The sequence below is a fragment of the Vicia villosa genome, linkage group LG1, assembly GCF_029867415.1.
Source record: "Vicia villosa cultivar HV-30 ecotype Madison, WI linkage group LG1, Vvil1.0, whole genome shotgun sequence".
Lineage (NCBI taxonomy): Eukaryota > Viridiplantae > Streptophyta > Magnoliopsida > Fabales > Fabaceae > Vicia > Vicia villosa.
In genome coordinates this window covers 180,378,138-180,395,507 of record NC_081180.1, presented here as the reverse complement: position 1 = coordinate 180,395,507, position 17,370 = coordinate 180,378,138, and the positions used below count along the sequence as shown (strand labels likewise).

The window sequence follows — 17,370 nt, the reverse complement described above, 5'->3', positions numbered from 1 at the left end:
AGCACGGAAACATAAATTGGTAGCTTATGATGTTTGGGCCATGCCTTTTCATCAGAGTCAGAACCTATTTGTTAAGTACTCAACATAACAAACATTAGTATAACAAAATTGTTCATACAAATATACTCCATGTTATCATCAAAACTCAAAGACATATTGCATAACCAAATCTTATTCTAACACGCGTCTGGGGACGCATTTTTCCAGGGAAATATGATTTTTCTCCCCCTCATGTGTCTTGAAACGCATTTGTCCAGTGCTCCATGACTCTTAATCTATTCTCTATTTGGCCATCTGTGGCAGGCCTCCTAAAGCATATTTTGGCGCTTCCTCTGAAACTCCTAGTTGTGTAGTTTTTTGCACTGATTTGTCCTCATTTATTCATTCGAGACTAAAATAGTAAAACACACAACCAACGCATAAAATGAAGAAGAAAGCAATGAAATGCTTAACGATATAAAGAAAAGAAAACTTAAGGCAATAGTAAATAAACGTGTTAAAACCATTAATCAAACTCTCCCAAACTTAAACTGTTGCTTGACCTCAAGCAAAAATTGCAAGAGCTAATAAAACTCACAGCACACCGGTACTCATACGTGATACTTTCGTTCATATTGGTCAAGGGGTAGTTTGTTCGGTATTCACATGATGTTGAGAGTTTTTGCGAGAATATTTTAAACCTAAGCTCCCCTTTGGATACCTTCTAACTATGCTTTGTAATTAAGTCTTTTTTTTATTTTCCTACTTTTTCATCCGGACAATCAAATTAAGGAAATGGAATATATGAAAATCATCACATGCACAAGACTAATCAAGAATTTTTATTTAGGCACTAAATTTGCATCTATTGATACAATTAGTTATCGATGAAATTTTTAAAACTTTTCAATTTATATATTGTCCTTATTCGGACAAAGTTTGGGGATCAACCCCCTTTGGGCTAAATAACCGGGTGAGGGTTACCCAACTTAGAGAGTCGGTTTTCTTTTACCCCTTTTTATTATTTGGTGCCAAAATTATTTATTTCCAAACCACTCGCGTGTGCACGTGAATATAGATTATGCCAGACTGTCAAAATATACCACCCAACGAGTACTTCTCAAGATACAAGCACTATGGTACAAATCTAGATGTTAGACTCATTATTTTTTAGGAAACCAAGGGTGTTAAAAAAAAATCCCTTCCTGTCACATTATTCCAAACTTCCTACCCCAAACAACCAACCCTTCATCTCTATATACTATTCTCGATCTCTTTCGAGATAAAAAAACTCTTATGAAAAACAAAAAATTCGGTCAAATTTAGGAAGAAATCAATGTATGGTTTTACACATAGCATAACAACAAAATAAAATAAAAATGCAAAGAGTAATTCCCACCCCCACCCCCCCCCCCCAAAACTTGAACTAAAAATTGGCCCTAATATTTCAGAACAAAACTGAAAAGGGTGACTCACAGAGGGTAATGCAACTTCAACTGCAGCTTCCTAGCTTTTATCAGAAGGACCCCATTTTATTCCCAGAAAACAAAACAAAACAAACACAACAAGAAAATTAAGTTCTTAAAAGAATGGGTTGCCTCCCACGAAGCGCTTCGTTTAACGTCGAATGGCTCGACGTTCCAGTACCCTTTATTATGGAGGATACTTCCTCTTCCACACCTTGTTCCTTGTCATTTCCGTAACCAAGAACTCATGTAGATGAAAAGTATGGACCCCCTTTCTCTTCAAATCACTTCCAACTTTCATCTCCTCACCTTGATGTTCCTTTTTCTTTTTCTTCTTAACTTCTTGAATGAACTTAGGAATTTTGCTAGATGCATGAGATAAAGACACCTAAAAGATTATGCTTGAGACTTTTTCTGGGAGAGGCTTTGGAATCTTGCTTTCTCCCTCAATTTTTATCATACCAATCGAAGATTGATTATTTCCACCTTCACTTTGCTTCTTGATTTCTAACACCGTCAACGTTAACTCTTCATCAAGTGATCTTAAAGTCAGTGTCCCTTTATTGATATCAAAATTGCATTAACTAGTAAGCGAAAATAGTCGACCAAGAAGGATATGAGTCTCTTCATCTTCAGGAATGTCCATGATTTAGAAATTAATTAGAAAGGCAAAATTGTCAATTTCCACCAATACATCTTCCGCTATCCCATATGACTGCTTAATGGTGTGATTAACAAATATCAATTTTATCCCACTCTCGCTTATGTTTCCAATGTCAAGCTTTTTGAAAATAGATAATGGCATTAAACTCATACTAGAACCAGAATCAATTAGCACTTTCTTGAACGTTTTGTCATTTATAATGCACGATATTGCGACCGCTCCATGATCTTTCTTCTTGATTGGGATCCTCCTTTTTGGCGATATTCTACCACACTTTTCAGACACAATTGTCGGCTCATCTTCCACTTGTCTCTTCTTAGAAATCACCTCTTTCATAAACTTTTTGTAGAAGGGAATTTGCTCAAGTGCTTCAAAGAAAGACATATTGATCTCTAACTTTTTAAACAGTGTAGCAAATTTCTCAAAATCTTTCTCTTTTGAATCCTTCTTTGCTACTCAAGTAGGGAATGGTAATTTGATCACCAGTTTAGCCTCCTTATTTTTCTCTTCAAGTGGCTTTACCAGTAGTGCAACTTCTTCGGGCTTTTTCTAATTTTCTCCCACTTCCAGATCTACCTTTATGACCAAGTTATCATCTGTTGCCTTTTCTTCTTCAGATTCTGACACTTTCTAACTTCTTGTTGTGACAGCATTGCCATTCTCTTAATTTTTCAGATTTTTCAAATTTGAGCTCGAAAGAGTACCTTGTGCTTGCAGAGTTAGATGTTGTGTTATCTGACCCACTTGAACTTCCATATTTTTTATTATCGTTGTGGTGTTCCTGTGGTTTCTTCTCGTCTCTTCTTGAAACTGAGAACAATGTTAGCCATTTTCTCTATAGCTACTTCCCACTCTTCCTTTTGAGGAGCTTGTTGTTGATGTTCTTTTCAGGAAAAGTTGAGATGATTCTTCCACCCCGGATTATAGTTTGGTGAGGTCCACTAAAAATTTCACAACTGACAGTCTGAGCAGATTGAACTTGAGCTACCTATTGTGTACCTATATTCACAGCCTTTAATTTCTTTTCAACTTATATAGCAATTGCATCTTCTACCTGAATTTTATTGGTTTCCAGCTTCAGATTAATAACTCCCTCAGGTTTTCTAGTACACTTTTCATACAACTCCAAATGCTCATTTGTATATATCTCTTCTATGATCTTCTTAATACTGGTGGTTCTTGAGAAATTAGTTGACCTACCGACTGTTGTATCGATCAACTACTTTGTCTTTATTTTGAGCCCATTGACAAACATCTGCAGCTATTCAGTCTGATCCATATTATGAGTTGGGCATGCCACGAGGATCCTCTTGAATCTTTTGTAGGCATCTCCCAAAGACTCACCCTCCTTTTGCTTGAAGTTCAAGATTTCATACCTCTTTCTCAGAAATACCGATGCTGGAAAATACTCATCAAGAAAGCCTTTTCCATCTCTTCCCATGTTGTAATACTGCCCTTAATGAGAGAATATAACCACTCTTCTGCCTCTTCAGCTAAAGTAAACGGGAACATTCTATGCTTCATTACTTCCTCAGTATGACCATCGATTTTCAAAGTCTTGCTGATGGTTAAAAATCTCTACATCTTCGTTTACCTTTCCGGTGAAAGTTTTTCTTACGAGTTGATTCATGGTGCTCGGATGCAGTTGAAAATTAGGAACATTCACTAGTTGGTTAACAATTGTTAGTCAACCACCCGGTGTATTTGCCACACCATAGTCTCCAAGGAGTTTCTCAGGTGGTGGAGGATTTTCACCCATATCTTCTTTTTCTCTTTTAGATTCTGAACCTGAATGAACTGAGACCACTTCCTCTTCTGATTCTAGTTTAGCTGATCAAACTTATTCACGCCCTGATGTTCTTTCAATTTCTGCGTCAAAAATAAATTAAGTTGAGGGCTTTCCTTGCATAAAAGATTAGGTAAACATCAGGAATAATACAAAAAGGAAATTATGAAAATAAAAGAAAATATAATTTTAGTTGACGAGCAACAAAATTTTAATTGAACTAAAGAAAACGCTATATTTCTGTAGTCCCTAACAATGGCGCCAAAAAATTGATCGGAAAAATAGAAAGTGTACTATTTTTCCAGTGTAGTAATAGTAGGGATTTTCCCCAAATATCGATCTCAAGGATTGCGTCGAAATATCGAGTTTGAATTGTTGTTCAATTAAAAAAATTTATGGTTTCGGTTTTTGAGACGTATGAAATAAATCGCAAACAAAAATCACTAAAGTGTACGGATAGATATGACAGATATGAGTAGCATGCTAGGGACAGTGAATGATTCGATCATGAAACAAATCAGATCGTACCTTGCAACAGCTGGTTTGAATAATTGACTATCAGTTCCTAAGATTTATTATTTCTAAGTCCTCAAGTAATAATTCTTCAATCCTTTAACCTAATTACTATGTCCATCGAAGATTACGGTTGACATTAAGCCATCCTATATCAAGAATGTTCCTATTATTGAAGAATATCCCTAGTCCTAGGTAATATCTACTTGAATATGTTCTCAAACAAATCATGAACAATAGCTTGTTCGACTTAATTGTGTCACACAAAATCAATTTCCGGTTGTCCGATAGAAAAAGTAAGAAAACGGTAAGAGAACAAATCAATAAAAAACTAACCGAATTGTCATTGCAAAAGTATAATCTTATTCATTACAAATAAAAATCAGGGTCACCCCCTAGCATTAGGGGGTTTAGCTACTCATAAAACTAACGGAAAACATAGTGTTGATTGTAGACATTATAGATTAATGATGGAAATCAGGTCTTCAATTGCAAGAGCTCATGGAAATCTTCAATCCTAGCATTAAATCTGAGTTCTCCAAGTTCTACAAGGTTATTTTTTGTCCAAAATCCTCTCCAAATTTCAAAAACCTCTCCACCAAATTTTCCTATGATTTTTCCTCCTATTTTTGGGCTTTCAGATCCAAGATCCACCATATCACGCCCACACGCGTCTGGCCTGCTGAAACGTGTCTGGCCAGCTGAAACGTGTCTGGGACACGTCTGGCCTAGTGAAACGCATATGGGCACTGTCATGGTATAGGCAAGCATGTGGAAGCTGGCACGCATCTGGGGATACATTTGGGCAAGGAAATGTAGTCTGGCATGCGTGTGGGTGACCGGTACGCACCTGGGGACACATTTGGCTAGGGAAACATGATGTTTCTCCCTCACATGCGTCTTGACACGCATTTGGCCAAGGCTTCATGACTCTTGCTCTATTCTCTATTCTTCCAACCGTGTATGGCCTACTGAAGCATGATTTTGGTGCTTCCTCCAGAACTCCTAGTTTTGCATTTTTTGCACTGATTTGTCCCGATTTATTCATCTTAGCCTAAAAAAAGTAAAACACACAACCAACGCATAAAATGAATAAGAAAGCATTGAAATGCTTAACAATTTAAAGCAAAGATAACTAAAAACAACGGTAAATAAACGTGTAAAAACCACTAATCACACGACACGCCATTGCTTTCGGCTCAACGCAACCTAGAGAAAGTGTACTAACCACACACTCGAACAAACATTACGAAACAATATAATTTACAAAAATATGTAAACAAAACATATGTTCACATACTTGAATAATAAGAAAAATACTATTTTTATAAAACGGAATGGTGAAAATAAATAAACAAGTTGAAAAGTGAAGATTTGTAATTAAAGAGCTAATCTGAGTTTAAATTGTTTAGTCAATTCACCAAACAAAATTAAAGTATGTATAAGTGTTTGCGTAGAGTCGGAACAGGAGGGCATACAGCGACGCCGTGATCTTTGGTGATGGTTGAGAAAAAAAGGGGTTGTACCTGCAATACACTCCCATGCCAAAGTAAGAAAGAGGGCAAAGGTATATCACAAAGTATGAGATTTTTGGTGAGAGTTTCAATACCTTGCCCTCTATTTATAATGTTCTCCTTAGAGGGCTATTGATACCTGCACGACCTTTTTGTTGAACCTTTTGAAGTGGGCCCTGAGGGACTCATCCTTGCCCTGGATGATGGCTTCCAAGAAGGCTTTGGATTTGGGGTGTCTGCGTGAAGCGGTGAAGTGTCGTGAGAATAGCCGACCAAGACCCTTCCAGGAAGTAATAGATTCATCTGGTAAGGTCTTGTACTAGGCCATTTCTCCTTTATGCAGTGTAGTTGGGAATAGTCGGCACTTGATCTCCCCCGAAACCCCGGGATAGTAGAGGAAAGCGTCAATGTTTTCAATATGCTCGTCTTAGTCCATGGTGCCATCGCACGTACCCAGAGGAGGAGGTTTCTCCAGACTAACGGGTAGAGCCGTCTCTAATACTGCTCTAGATAGAGGGACACGAATATAAACTACTCGTCGCAAACTTACAATACTCGTCAGAATCACCACATATCTCCCACATCAATGTCCATTTCTGCAACATCGACGAGAGTTCAACCACATTGCTCTTTCGACGATGTCTCAATCGGTCGAACAACACAGAGGCACTAGACTCCGATATTATGTGGATGTTAACCCCAAACCTATATCTATAATCTAAAGCTAACAAATATCCCCCATAATCAAGATTCATGAGCTATATGTCTATAACAACACAAATCCACAGCATTTAAGCAAAAAGATCAAGAAAACACCGACAAAGATTTCTAAAGCAAACTTTATACAACAATAGAGTAACCAATATGCATAGGTTTAAAGTAAACTTACAAACAAACCCAACAAATAGAGAATACATAGAGATAAGATAAGAAGAATCACAAATCTCCCAGATTGTTAACTCTAATTGATGAGCAATCCGACTTCAGATAATCAAAATAAAAGCTCCATTGTTGTTTTCAAGCTCTCTCTACCAAAAAATGGTTTTGATGGTGTTACCACTCAAAAATACCCAACCGATGCCTAAAAAATCTGATTTTTCCCTACTTATTGAATTCCAAAGTTGAAGGGCATGCTTCGCGTGGTCTGTGATGTCTTGAAAAAATCCGTACTAGTGTTTTTGCCATAACTTGAGAACTGTAACTCCAACTTGCGCCCGGTTCGAAGTGCTGGAAAGCTTATTCAATTTCCTATCTAACAATGACTAAATATCTACAAAATTGATTATTTTTCTCATATTTGTTTTAAGCCTTATTCGTTGATGAATTGCTCAAAATTGCTTGTTTGAAGCGATGTCTTCTATACTTTATTGCTCATGCTCCAATTACGCATCAATACCTAAAAAATGAAAAGAAAAATATCAAAAGGTACATAAATGAATTGAAAACTTGAAGAATACATAATATGTACAAATATAACGAAAACGTACGTATTCACGCACAAGTTGAGGAAAAAGAGACGATAAGTACCGTAAAACTATATACGAGAATAACTACTCTTTGACACTTATAAGTTTACACAATAGAGATGTTATTAGTTTTAAACAAAAAATATACTCTTAAAACAAATCATAGAATTCAAATTAAATATCGTAATATCTGTCCTATGTAGTCTTTCAAATCCTCATCAACTTCATGCCAACTATCTGTCAAAATACTCATTTTACTCTAACTTGTTATGCAATGTAACCCCAAAATCCTCAGCATGTTCACAAGAAGCCCTGTCGGTTTCTCCATCAACTCTAATCGTGTAGTGAACAATAGTTTCGTGGGATTTTTTTCACCTTGGTATACATCGTGGCACCTCTAGTTTTTCTTTTATATTTTGTATTAACAAAGGTTGTAGCAGATGTTGTATGAGGTTCTTGCCGAGTCGGCCATGACTATCAAGAGACTAACGTTTCTGTGAAAATAAATAGAAAATCATAGAAACAAATTGATCAATAGATAATTTAATGTAGAAACCCTAAATAAAACGATCAAAAGGCTATTTCAGTGAAAAACAAAGTGATATATAAGTCGCTTCGGTGAAGCACAATAGCGCCATAATATCATGCAAAAATGTGTCACATCGATTTTACATAAAAACTAATGTGATACTATTAATTAAATTAAAATAAAATAAAATACAATAGCGCCATATTCTGTGAATTCATTTAAAAAGATATATCACGTCGGTTTTTGTTAAAAATGAGGAGTTTAAATATATCAAATAAAATAGTAAAGTAAGATTTTGAAAATAATATTTTGAAATTCTTAATACAAAATATATGACCTCTTAGTATAATCATTTAGCCGAAGTAAATACTAATTTAAAAAAATTAAAAATAGAATTTGAAAAGGCGCCAAGTGAGAAATACTAAATAAACAATTGAAAAAAAACATAAGATGCAACAATTGGGTATCGAAGCACGTTCCCTTATAGAAATGTTTCCTTGATTTTTTTTTTAAAATAGAGGGCTAATATTTTTTATTTAAAAATAAAAAGTAAAACATAACGCTCACAGGACCTGTACCCTCGTTTTTTCATTGATCGAGGAGTAAGCTTCGTCATAAAAATGTAAACTTCGAATCATAACCTTCATATAGATTTAATTAAGTAATTAAAAATAAAAATGTAAACTTCAAATCATAACCTTTATATAGATTTAATTAAGTAATTAGAAATAAAAATGTTAATTTGACCACTAAATTAGATTCAATTTAAATGTTAATTTACTTCAAATCATAACGTTTATATTCATAGCCTTTATATATAAATACTTTGTTTAGTAACTCATTATAAACATTTAGCAACGGGGCACTTAGTGTGTCCCACTTGCTTTTTGTTGACGATTGTTTTCTATTTTGCAGGGCAAATCTTGTGGAGGCAACAAATCTCATTGATAGTTCCGTTAGTTTTTTTAAACCACTTTAATAAAAAACTGATTAATTTTTGAAACAGTTTTAATATAGTTTTAAATCGGTTTAAAACTAGTTTGTAATTATTAATCAATTTTATATTATTAATTTAGAATTACTTATTTTAAGGGCAATGTTAACGAGTGTCTCGGGAGCCCTCGTTAAGGATCATTAATTACATCTTAAATCTATTAATATTCTTTTAAAAAAGAGTTCATTAAAAGTATTATTTAAGACACCAATCGTTAGTTGGTCCAGTGGTGATTGGCGTTGGACTTGGTAGGGAGAACCACGGTTCGATCCCCTGCAACTGCGATCGGGAGGGGGCTTGACCCACTTGATGTCAGAGCTGTTCCCCCGAACCGGACTAGATGAATACAAGGCGGGGCTTTTGGAATGCAAGAATAATCTACACGGTAGAGTTCTTTGGCCAAAAGGCTCCACGCCTCTAACGGTGGCAGCTCTACGGGCTAAGCTCTCGAAGATTTGGCCGAAAGTTAAGAACTAGGGATTGTTATCTCTTGGCAAAGGCTATTACGAATTCACCTTCTCAAGCTTGGAGGATTTGCAAAGAGTCAGTTCTTTTGGTTCCATAAATCTCAATCCTGGTACGATTAAGTTATTTTCTTGGACCAAGGATTTTAACCCCTCCTCGCAACATAACTCGTCCGCGCAGGTTTGGGTTTGATTTTTTGGGCTATCACAAGAGTATTAGGGTCCTCGTATTCTCTTTGCTATTGCAAACTGTGTAGGAACCCCTATCTGTATTGGTGCAGCATCTTCAAAATCGATAGTTGACAGAACTTTTATTCAATTTGTTCGTGTTCTTATTGAGATGGATTTAACTCTACCTATCAACTACAATGTGTTTGTTGAACGAGAAGGCTTCACTTTCTTTTCTGATATCGAGTACAAGAATATACCAGTGCTTTGCTCACATTGCAAGAAAACAGGTCATGAGGTACAAGATTGCAAATTTCGGAGGAAAATCACAGCCAATACTAATCCCAAGGGTAAAACTACATATGTGCCTAAAGTTTCAAATGTTATTCCTCCTTCTCTGGTTATCATTGAAGATGCAGAAGTCATTATTGAAAGTGATAAAAGAGACCTGAACACAAGCAAAGGGGTGGATATAGAAGCAGATATTGAACAAATTCTGGTGGGCACGAGTTTGGTCGAACATAACCCCTCGTAAATTTATTTCGCAGTTGTCCGAAGATTCAGACACTCAACTGTCTAATTTTGTAGAAGCTACTCCAGACAGGGCGGCTATTATTTTAGATACTAATGCTGCTGATGCAAGTTTTTTAAAGAACTCTTGGGGAAATCTTGAGGAAATTGATAAAGGAAATTCTAGGGGTGAATGGGCTTTCATTAATGCAGTCTCTCAGTTGAAAAAGAAGCAATCTACAAAAAAAAAAGAAACATTACACTACTGATAACACGAATTGATATAGTATATTTAAATTTATTTACATACATATTGCTAGTACTTTTATTTGATTTAATTGCTTTTATTTAGTATTATGCTGGTATTTTCGATGTTTCGGGTATTATGTTCGTATTGAGAACTATTTGTCAAAAGAAGAAGAAATAGAGAAAAATCAATTTAAAAGACAAGTAAAAATGGAGGTGAAGCATTAGTAAAAGAATGGAGGTGCGAAGAGCAACTGGCCTAGCCCAAAGGAGTGAGCACGTGGCCCACTCAAGCAAGTGAGACGTCCGTCTCACAAACCTCCCCACTATGTCACAAAAGACGCCCGTCTTAGGCCTAACAGCTTGGAGACGTCCGTCTCCCAAGCCCAAAGTTGAAGAAGTCCACGTGAAGGATGGAGACGCTCGTCTCCCACTCTTCCTTGGCCACGTCACCATGAGATCAAACTGGAGACCCTCGTCTCCACTATTCTAGGTCAACTGAAGACGCACGTCTAAAGTGTCGTGCTATAATTGTGGAGAAAAAGAAGGGATGTGGAGACTCAATTTAAGAGAAGTACGTTGGATACCTACACTTTAAAAGCAAACCTAATGGTTCATTAGAAGGGTCCGAATTTCTGCAAGAGCTAGCTGTTGTTTTTATTTTTTGCTTTCATTATTTTCTTTGCAATTTAATTCCCGTTTGTTCTTTTCTCATGACAATTTCTACACCGAAAATTGTTGTGAACCTTGAATAGATCTAACCTTACGTTAGATTTAGTTTTTATTCCTTGTTTTTATTATTTACGCCGAATAATTTCTAAAGAACGGTCCAACCGACATGTGGTTAAAGTTCAAGTACTCGAAGATTTCAAGCTTTATTTAATTCAGATTTATATTATTCAGGTTTCTATTTACCGCTTTAATTATTATTATTGCATGATATATTGTATGCCAATTAATATGCCTAAGATTATGAACCGAATTTATTTATGCATGTTTAATCGTATCAATATGTCTGGCCAATTTAATTAAGATATCAGTATGTAAAGTAATTTAACCGTTGGGATCCGAAATAAGTTGGCTTAAATATGTTTTATTAAATATTACTCATTTCTAGTTTTGTGTCTAACTAAATATTCTAAATTTATAAAATCTATAGAGCGAGAGTTTGAGATTTTAGAACTGATAAAGGTTAATATCAATAGAGCGAGAGTTTGAGCTTTTAGAACTGATAAAGGTTAAAATCAATAGAGCGGGAGTTTGAGATCTTTAATTGGATAGTAGACATAGAACATTAGTTTTAAGGACAGCGAGAGCTTATTAAAAGTAACTAGAATTTATTTATTTTCAAAAAGTGTTTTTAAACCCGACGCGGGACAGCGATAGCGTACGTTAGGGAATACTAGCATAATCCAAGTCAATAGAGCGAGAGTTTGAGTGTACAAGATTTAAGTAAATAACATCTTCATGAAATGAGCATTTTATCAACTGTGATGTTTCCAAAAAGATTTTCTAAATCTAATGGGATGGCGAAAGCATACATTATGAGTTAGGTTAGTAGTCTAAATCAACAGTGCGAGAGTTTGAGAGGAGGACTTTTAAATGACATAGTTAATAGAGATTTTTAATTAAATGAGAACCATGGCCAATGGAACTTCGGATCACCTAAGTTAGACGAAATACATACTGATATCCGTTTATTATTATATTTTTAGAATTAAGATTTTAATTTTCCCTTTAGAAACAACCAAAATATCCTTAGCCTTAGCTTTACATAGTAACCTTAGATAACGGTAGGTCGATTCATAGTCCATGTGGATTCGATATCTTTTAAAACTACACAACACGACTGTGCACTTGTAGTCATCAGATTAATAGACACGTAAGGTCGCAATCAACTATAAAGTCCCAAGCAGGCCTGAAGCATAGTTTCCTATGAAGAGAATTTATTGGAATATTAGAGGGGTGGATAATGCTCCATCAAGATTAGCCTTGAATAGAATAATTAAGATTCACAAGCCAGATTTCATTTTCATCGTTGAGTCGAAAATGGAATTCTCAAAATCCCCAAATAAATGGTTTACTAAATTAGGTTTAAAATATTTTGCTTTTAATCCCAAGGATCAACCTAAATTGTGGTGCTTTTGCTAAGAGGATATGACTCTGGGTATCATCTCTAATTCCAATCAGTTTGTTGCGTTTACGTTTATGTTGGATAACTATCTGATGGGTGGTGCTGCCATTTACGCGTCTACCAATCTTGTGAAATGTCGTGAATTATGGCATGATCTTTCTGATTTGTAGGGCAAGTTCTCTTATCCGTGGTTTTTTTGGGACTTTAATGCGATCATAAGGTCTCATGAGCATTGGGGTAGGAGATGACCTCCCCGTGGTCCTATGGCTGACTTCAAGAATTGGACAGATAACAATCAGCTTATTCGTCTTCATACTTCTGGAGCTTTGTTCACCTGGTCCAACAAAAGAGACACTCCGTTTACCGTTGAAAGACGCATGGATAGATGTATCGCAAATCATCTCTGGTTGGGCACTTCTAACCATATTATAGTGTCGACGCTTCCGAAGCTAAGGTCTGATCATTTCCCTTTGCTGTTAGAAATGCACATCAACATGGTTTAGATGGCCAGTCAGTTCAAATTCCTTAAGACTTGGACGATGCATCAGGATTGCAAAATGTTTATTGAATCTGTATGGAAGCATAAGGTGGTTGGATGCAAAATGTATGTGCTTAACAAGAGACTGCAATTCCTTAAAAAAGAGTTGAGAGGTTGGAATAAGAATATTTTTGGAAACATTACGAAGAATGTCACCAATGCTGAGTCGATGCTTAGTAACATTTAGTTGCAAATCCAGAACAATGGTAGTTATGATTCTCTTAAAAATCTAGAATTGGTGGCTCAAAGTAAGCTTTTGGAGGTCGTAGGCATGAAAGAATGTTTTTGGAAAGAAAAATCTAGGGTCAAATGGCCATTGGAAGGGGATCGCAACACTGCATATTTTCACCGTATCGCCAAAATAAAAAACAAACTGAAACCTATTTCTATGTTGATGTTTGAGAACCGGTTGCTCATAGAACCGGAGGATATTGCAGACCGCACTGTTAAGTACGTAAAAGATTTGTTTTCTACTAACTCTAGTTTTTTGCAGGATATAAAATTGGTGGATGAGACCATTCCTTTGATAGTTGACGATAGCATGAATAATCTCATTACTAGGTTGTCGTCGATGGAAGAGATCACTGCTACGGTTTCTTCTCTTAACAAAGACAGTGCACTGGGTCCAGACAGGTTCGGGGCAGTGTTTTACCAAACTTTTTGGGATATCGTAAAGGAGGATATTTCGTATGCGGTGTTGGATTTCTTTAATTCGGGTTGGATTCTTCCGGGCTTTAATTCCAGTAATATTATTCTTATTCCTAAAGTTAAGGGAGCTAACACTTTGGATCTTTTCCGTCCCATTGCTATGTCTAACTTCAAGTTTAAGCTGATTTCGAAGATCATTGCGGATAGGTTGGCTGTTTTGTTGTCGTTTCTAACTTCTCAAGAGCAGCACAAGTTCACCCAAGGTAAGAAAATTCATGATTGTATTGGGCTTGCTTCCGAAGTGTTCAACTTACTGGATTCTAACACTTGGTGCGGAAATTTGGCTCTCAAAGTGAATATTTGGAAATCCTTTGACACGTTGAACAGGAACTTCTCCTTGAAAATGCTGCAGAGTTTCAGTTTTAATGCTAAATTCTGCTCCTGGATTAGCTCAATTATTCACTCGGCGTTTTTTCCGTTATTATTAATGGTGTTTTGCAGGGATACTTTAATTGTTCTAGTGGTGTTCGGCAGGGAGATCCGCTATCTTCGCTTCTGTTTTGCTTGGCATAAGAGGTCCTTAGCCGTAAGCTTATTCAGCCGGTGGCTGAGCAAAAGCTGGATTGTATTAAAGGGCCCTTGAACATCACAATTCCATCTTTTCTCTTATATGCCGATGATATTCTCATCTTCTGCAAAGGGAAAATGTCAAATATTAAGCATCTAATTTCGGCTTTCAAAGAATACTAGACTCTTTCAGGGAAAATTGTTAACTGCAAAAAGTCCTTCATTTATGGTGGTGCAATGTCATCTTCCTGGCTTAATATTCTTGTGGCTAAATCGGGGTTTAAAACAGGTTCATCTCCTCTTATTTATTTTGGTGTTCCGATTTTCAAAGGCAAACCGAAAAATATTTTCCTGCAACCTATAGCGGATAAAATCATTAACAAGCTAGCTTCTTGAAAAGGTTCGTTATTATCGTACGCCGATCGGGTGGGGTTGGTTAAGTCTATGATTCATGATATGCTTATTCTCAACATGTATTTGTATGCTTGGCCGATGTCTCTCATATGGAATCTTGAAAGGGCGATCAAAAGGTTCATTTGGAGCAAGAAAACAACTGACAGGGAAGTCATCACAGTGGCATGGAATCAGCTCATATATTTAGCATTGGAATTTCGTAGTGTCTCATATATTTATAGAAGAGAATAGTTGTGCAGATGTCCCTACTAATTTTGGTTTATCAATGACTGATTCATCTAATTTTATTTCTATTCCCTTTTTTTTTATGGACAAATTTTGTAAAAATAGGCTTGGTATGCCTTTTTATCCGATTCACATGCATTAATCAATCAAGTTTACTTATTACACTATAAATAAGTTTTATATTATTCATTCTATAGAATCTATTTCAGTTTGAAAAATATTCCACTCTATTTTATATTATAAGCAAATTTCACCTTTTAAAATTAATTCAATAGTTAATATATTTAGTTTATATAAAGACTTATTAAATGAATCTAAAAACGTGAAATTTTCTTATAGTATAAAACGGAGAGAATTTATAATTCAAAAAATTTATGCAAACATACGAATTAAATATCAACATAATTAATAATGTTATACTAGCATTATCTTACCAAATTTAGCTTGTGACAATTCCATAAAAAGTAAGGAGTAATGACCTTTAATCTAAGTTATAAGAATAATTAGGAGATTTTCTTATAGTATTTTATTGTTAATTTTTCTGTTTTTAGTAATTCAAATTTTCATATTGAAATGAAGTTATAATATTTGAACACCAAATTTTATTTATTTTCACCTGTATAAATTATGTAGTATATGAAAGTGAAAGTGAGTGGATAAATTAATTTGAGTCAACTTAATAATGAGATATATTTAATTTCTATTTTAACTATAAATAAGTTATTTATTACACTATAAATAAGTTTTATATTATTCATTCTATAGAATCTATTTCAGTTTGAAAAATATTCTCTTAAGCAAATTTAACTTTTTTAAATTAATTCAATAACTAATATATTTAATTTATATAAAGATTAGATACATTAATTATTGAATGAATCTAAAAGCGTGAAATTTACTTATAATATAAGACGGAGAAAGTACATAATTCAAAAAATTTACGCAAACATACAGATTAAATATCAACATAATTAATAATGTTATACTAGCATTATCTTACCAAATTTAGCTTGTGACAATTCCATAAAAAGTAAGGAGTAATGACCTTTAATCTAAGTTATAAGAATAATTAGGAGATTTGCTACATTAGTATTATGCTTTTATACATTCAAATAGTATTAAGCTTTTATACATTCAAATTATATGTTGTATATTGAATGAATGTAGGTCTTGTATTTTATCGTAATATTGTGAACCAGTACTTTTACCTGTGCACACAGGAAAAATTAAGCATAGATAATTATATTTTTGTAACAAAAAATATAAATATAAATATAAAAATATAAAATTTATATTTTTAAATATCATGAATATAAAAATAATAATTAATTAGTGGAGTGGAGTTTTATTAAATTAACGATTAATTAAAAATATGAAAATTTCTAATATAAAAAAAATGAAGGATTTGAACAATTAAATACAATTAAACAAGATATTAATGAATTTAATGAGAAGTTAGGAGGAAAACCTTATATTTTGTCTAAATCTATTAAGGATTTGTCGAAGATAAAAAGTACTTATAGTTCAGAGTAATTTTATTAAACTTACTACAATATTAATGGAATGAAATGAAAATAAATATGATCATGTAACTCAAATAGTTAATAATAGGAGAGAGGACGAGAGAGAGGAGAGGAGAGGAGAGTGAGAGAGATTTTTAAAAATAAATACGTTCTACAATTAATTTATGATATACAATCAATTTAGAATTTATATGATTTAATTACACCATTTTTAAAAAAGAAACTGATTCTAAATCGTTTTAAATTGAATTAGATTTGTTTAAAATAAATATATCAATTTATTAACCCTTTAGATGGTTCAGTTAATTATATTTTTGCACAGTCATACTTATTGGGTTTCAATATAATATATGAAATTGATTTCCCAAAACTAATTTCATGTATAGAAAATTATTATTTAATTGAGAAAAACCTTGACTCGTTTTAAATTGATTTGGTTATGAATTTTTAGTCTACTTTTTCTAGTCACAGATTTATTTGAATGGTAAAATTTAAAATATTTTTAAATATATAATTATTTATATTAATATTTGATTGCCTGTTTGAATTTGTTTATATTTGTTCTAGAATAGTAATTTTCCTAATTTATAAAAATAATAAGGGTTAATACTACTTTACTTCCTGCCATATAAGCGAGATTCGGTTTACCCCCCTCTAAAAAAAACTTATTGGACAAACCTTGCAAAATAAAGATTCAATCAAATTTCACCCTGATCAATTTTTTTGGCCAAGATTCTTAGAATCTTGCCTACATGGCAATTTTGGTAGTGCTGACTGTACAACACATAAGCAATGTGGCACAGTCAGCACTGCCACGTGGATTTTTTTTTAAAATTAATATTTATTTAAAAAATAATAATAATATTTTTTTTAAAATTAATATTTTTTTAAAAAAAAAAGTTAATATTTTTTTTAAAAAAAATTTGATATTTTTTACGTTTTTAAAAAATATTTGACAGTACCTGCGGATTTAAAAATACCTGCGGATTCACCAACGGATTTGACAATACCTGCGGATTTAC

The 17,370-nt window shown here is 34.1% G+C and overlaps 2 protein-coding genes across 2 annotated transcripts; one reads left to right on the top strand and one right to left on the bottom strand.

Annotated features, from left to right (window-relative positions):
- Positions 1-2,094: 2,094 nt before the first annotated feature.
- LOC131660448 (uncharacterized) lies at positions 2,095-2,493 on the bottom strand. The gene has a single exon (XM_058929696.1). It carries the CDS (start codon positions 2,491-2,493, stop codon positions 2,095-2,097), a length of 399 nt encoding a protein of 132 aa, XP_058785679.1.
- A 7,222-nt stretch (positions 2,494-9,715) lies between these two features.
- LOC131660437 (uncharacterized) lies at positions 9,716-10,322 on the top strand. Its single transcript, XM_058929689.1, has 2 exons — positions 9,716-10,042; positions 10,092-10,322. The coding sequence occupies exons 1-2, from the start codon at positions 9,716-9,718 to the stop codon at positions 10,320-10,322; spliced, it is 558 nt and encodes a 185-aa protein (XP_058785672.1).
- The last annotated feature ends 7,048 nt before the right edge of the window (positions 10,323-17,370 follow it).

Bases quoted from the DNA above. Each gene is read 5' to 3' on its own strand.
- LOC131660437 (XM_058929689.1), top strand. From the start codon at position 9,716: ATGGATTTAACTCTACCTATCAACTACAATGTGTTTGTTGAACGAGAA. The intron at 10,043-10,091 runs GTGGGCACGAGT...TTTATTTCGCAG, and splicing joins CAGATATTGAACAAATTCTG to TTGTCCGAAGATTCAGACAC.
- LOC131660448 (XM_058929696.1), bottom strand. From the start codon at position 2,493: ATGTCTTTCTTTGAAGCACTTGAGCAAATTCCCTTCTACAAAAAGTTT.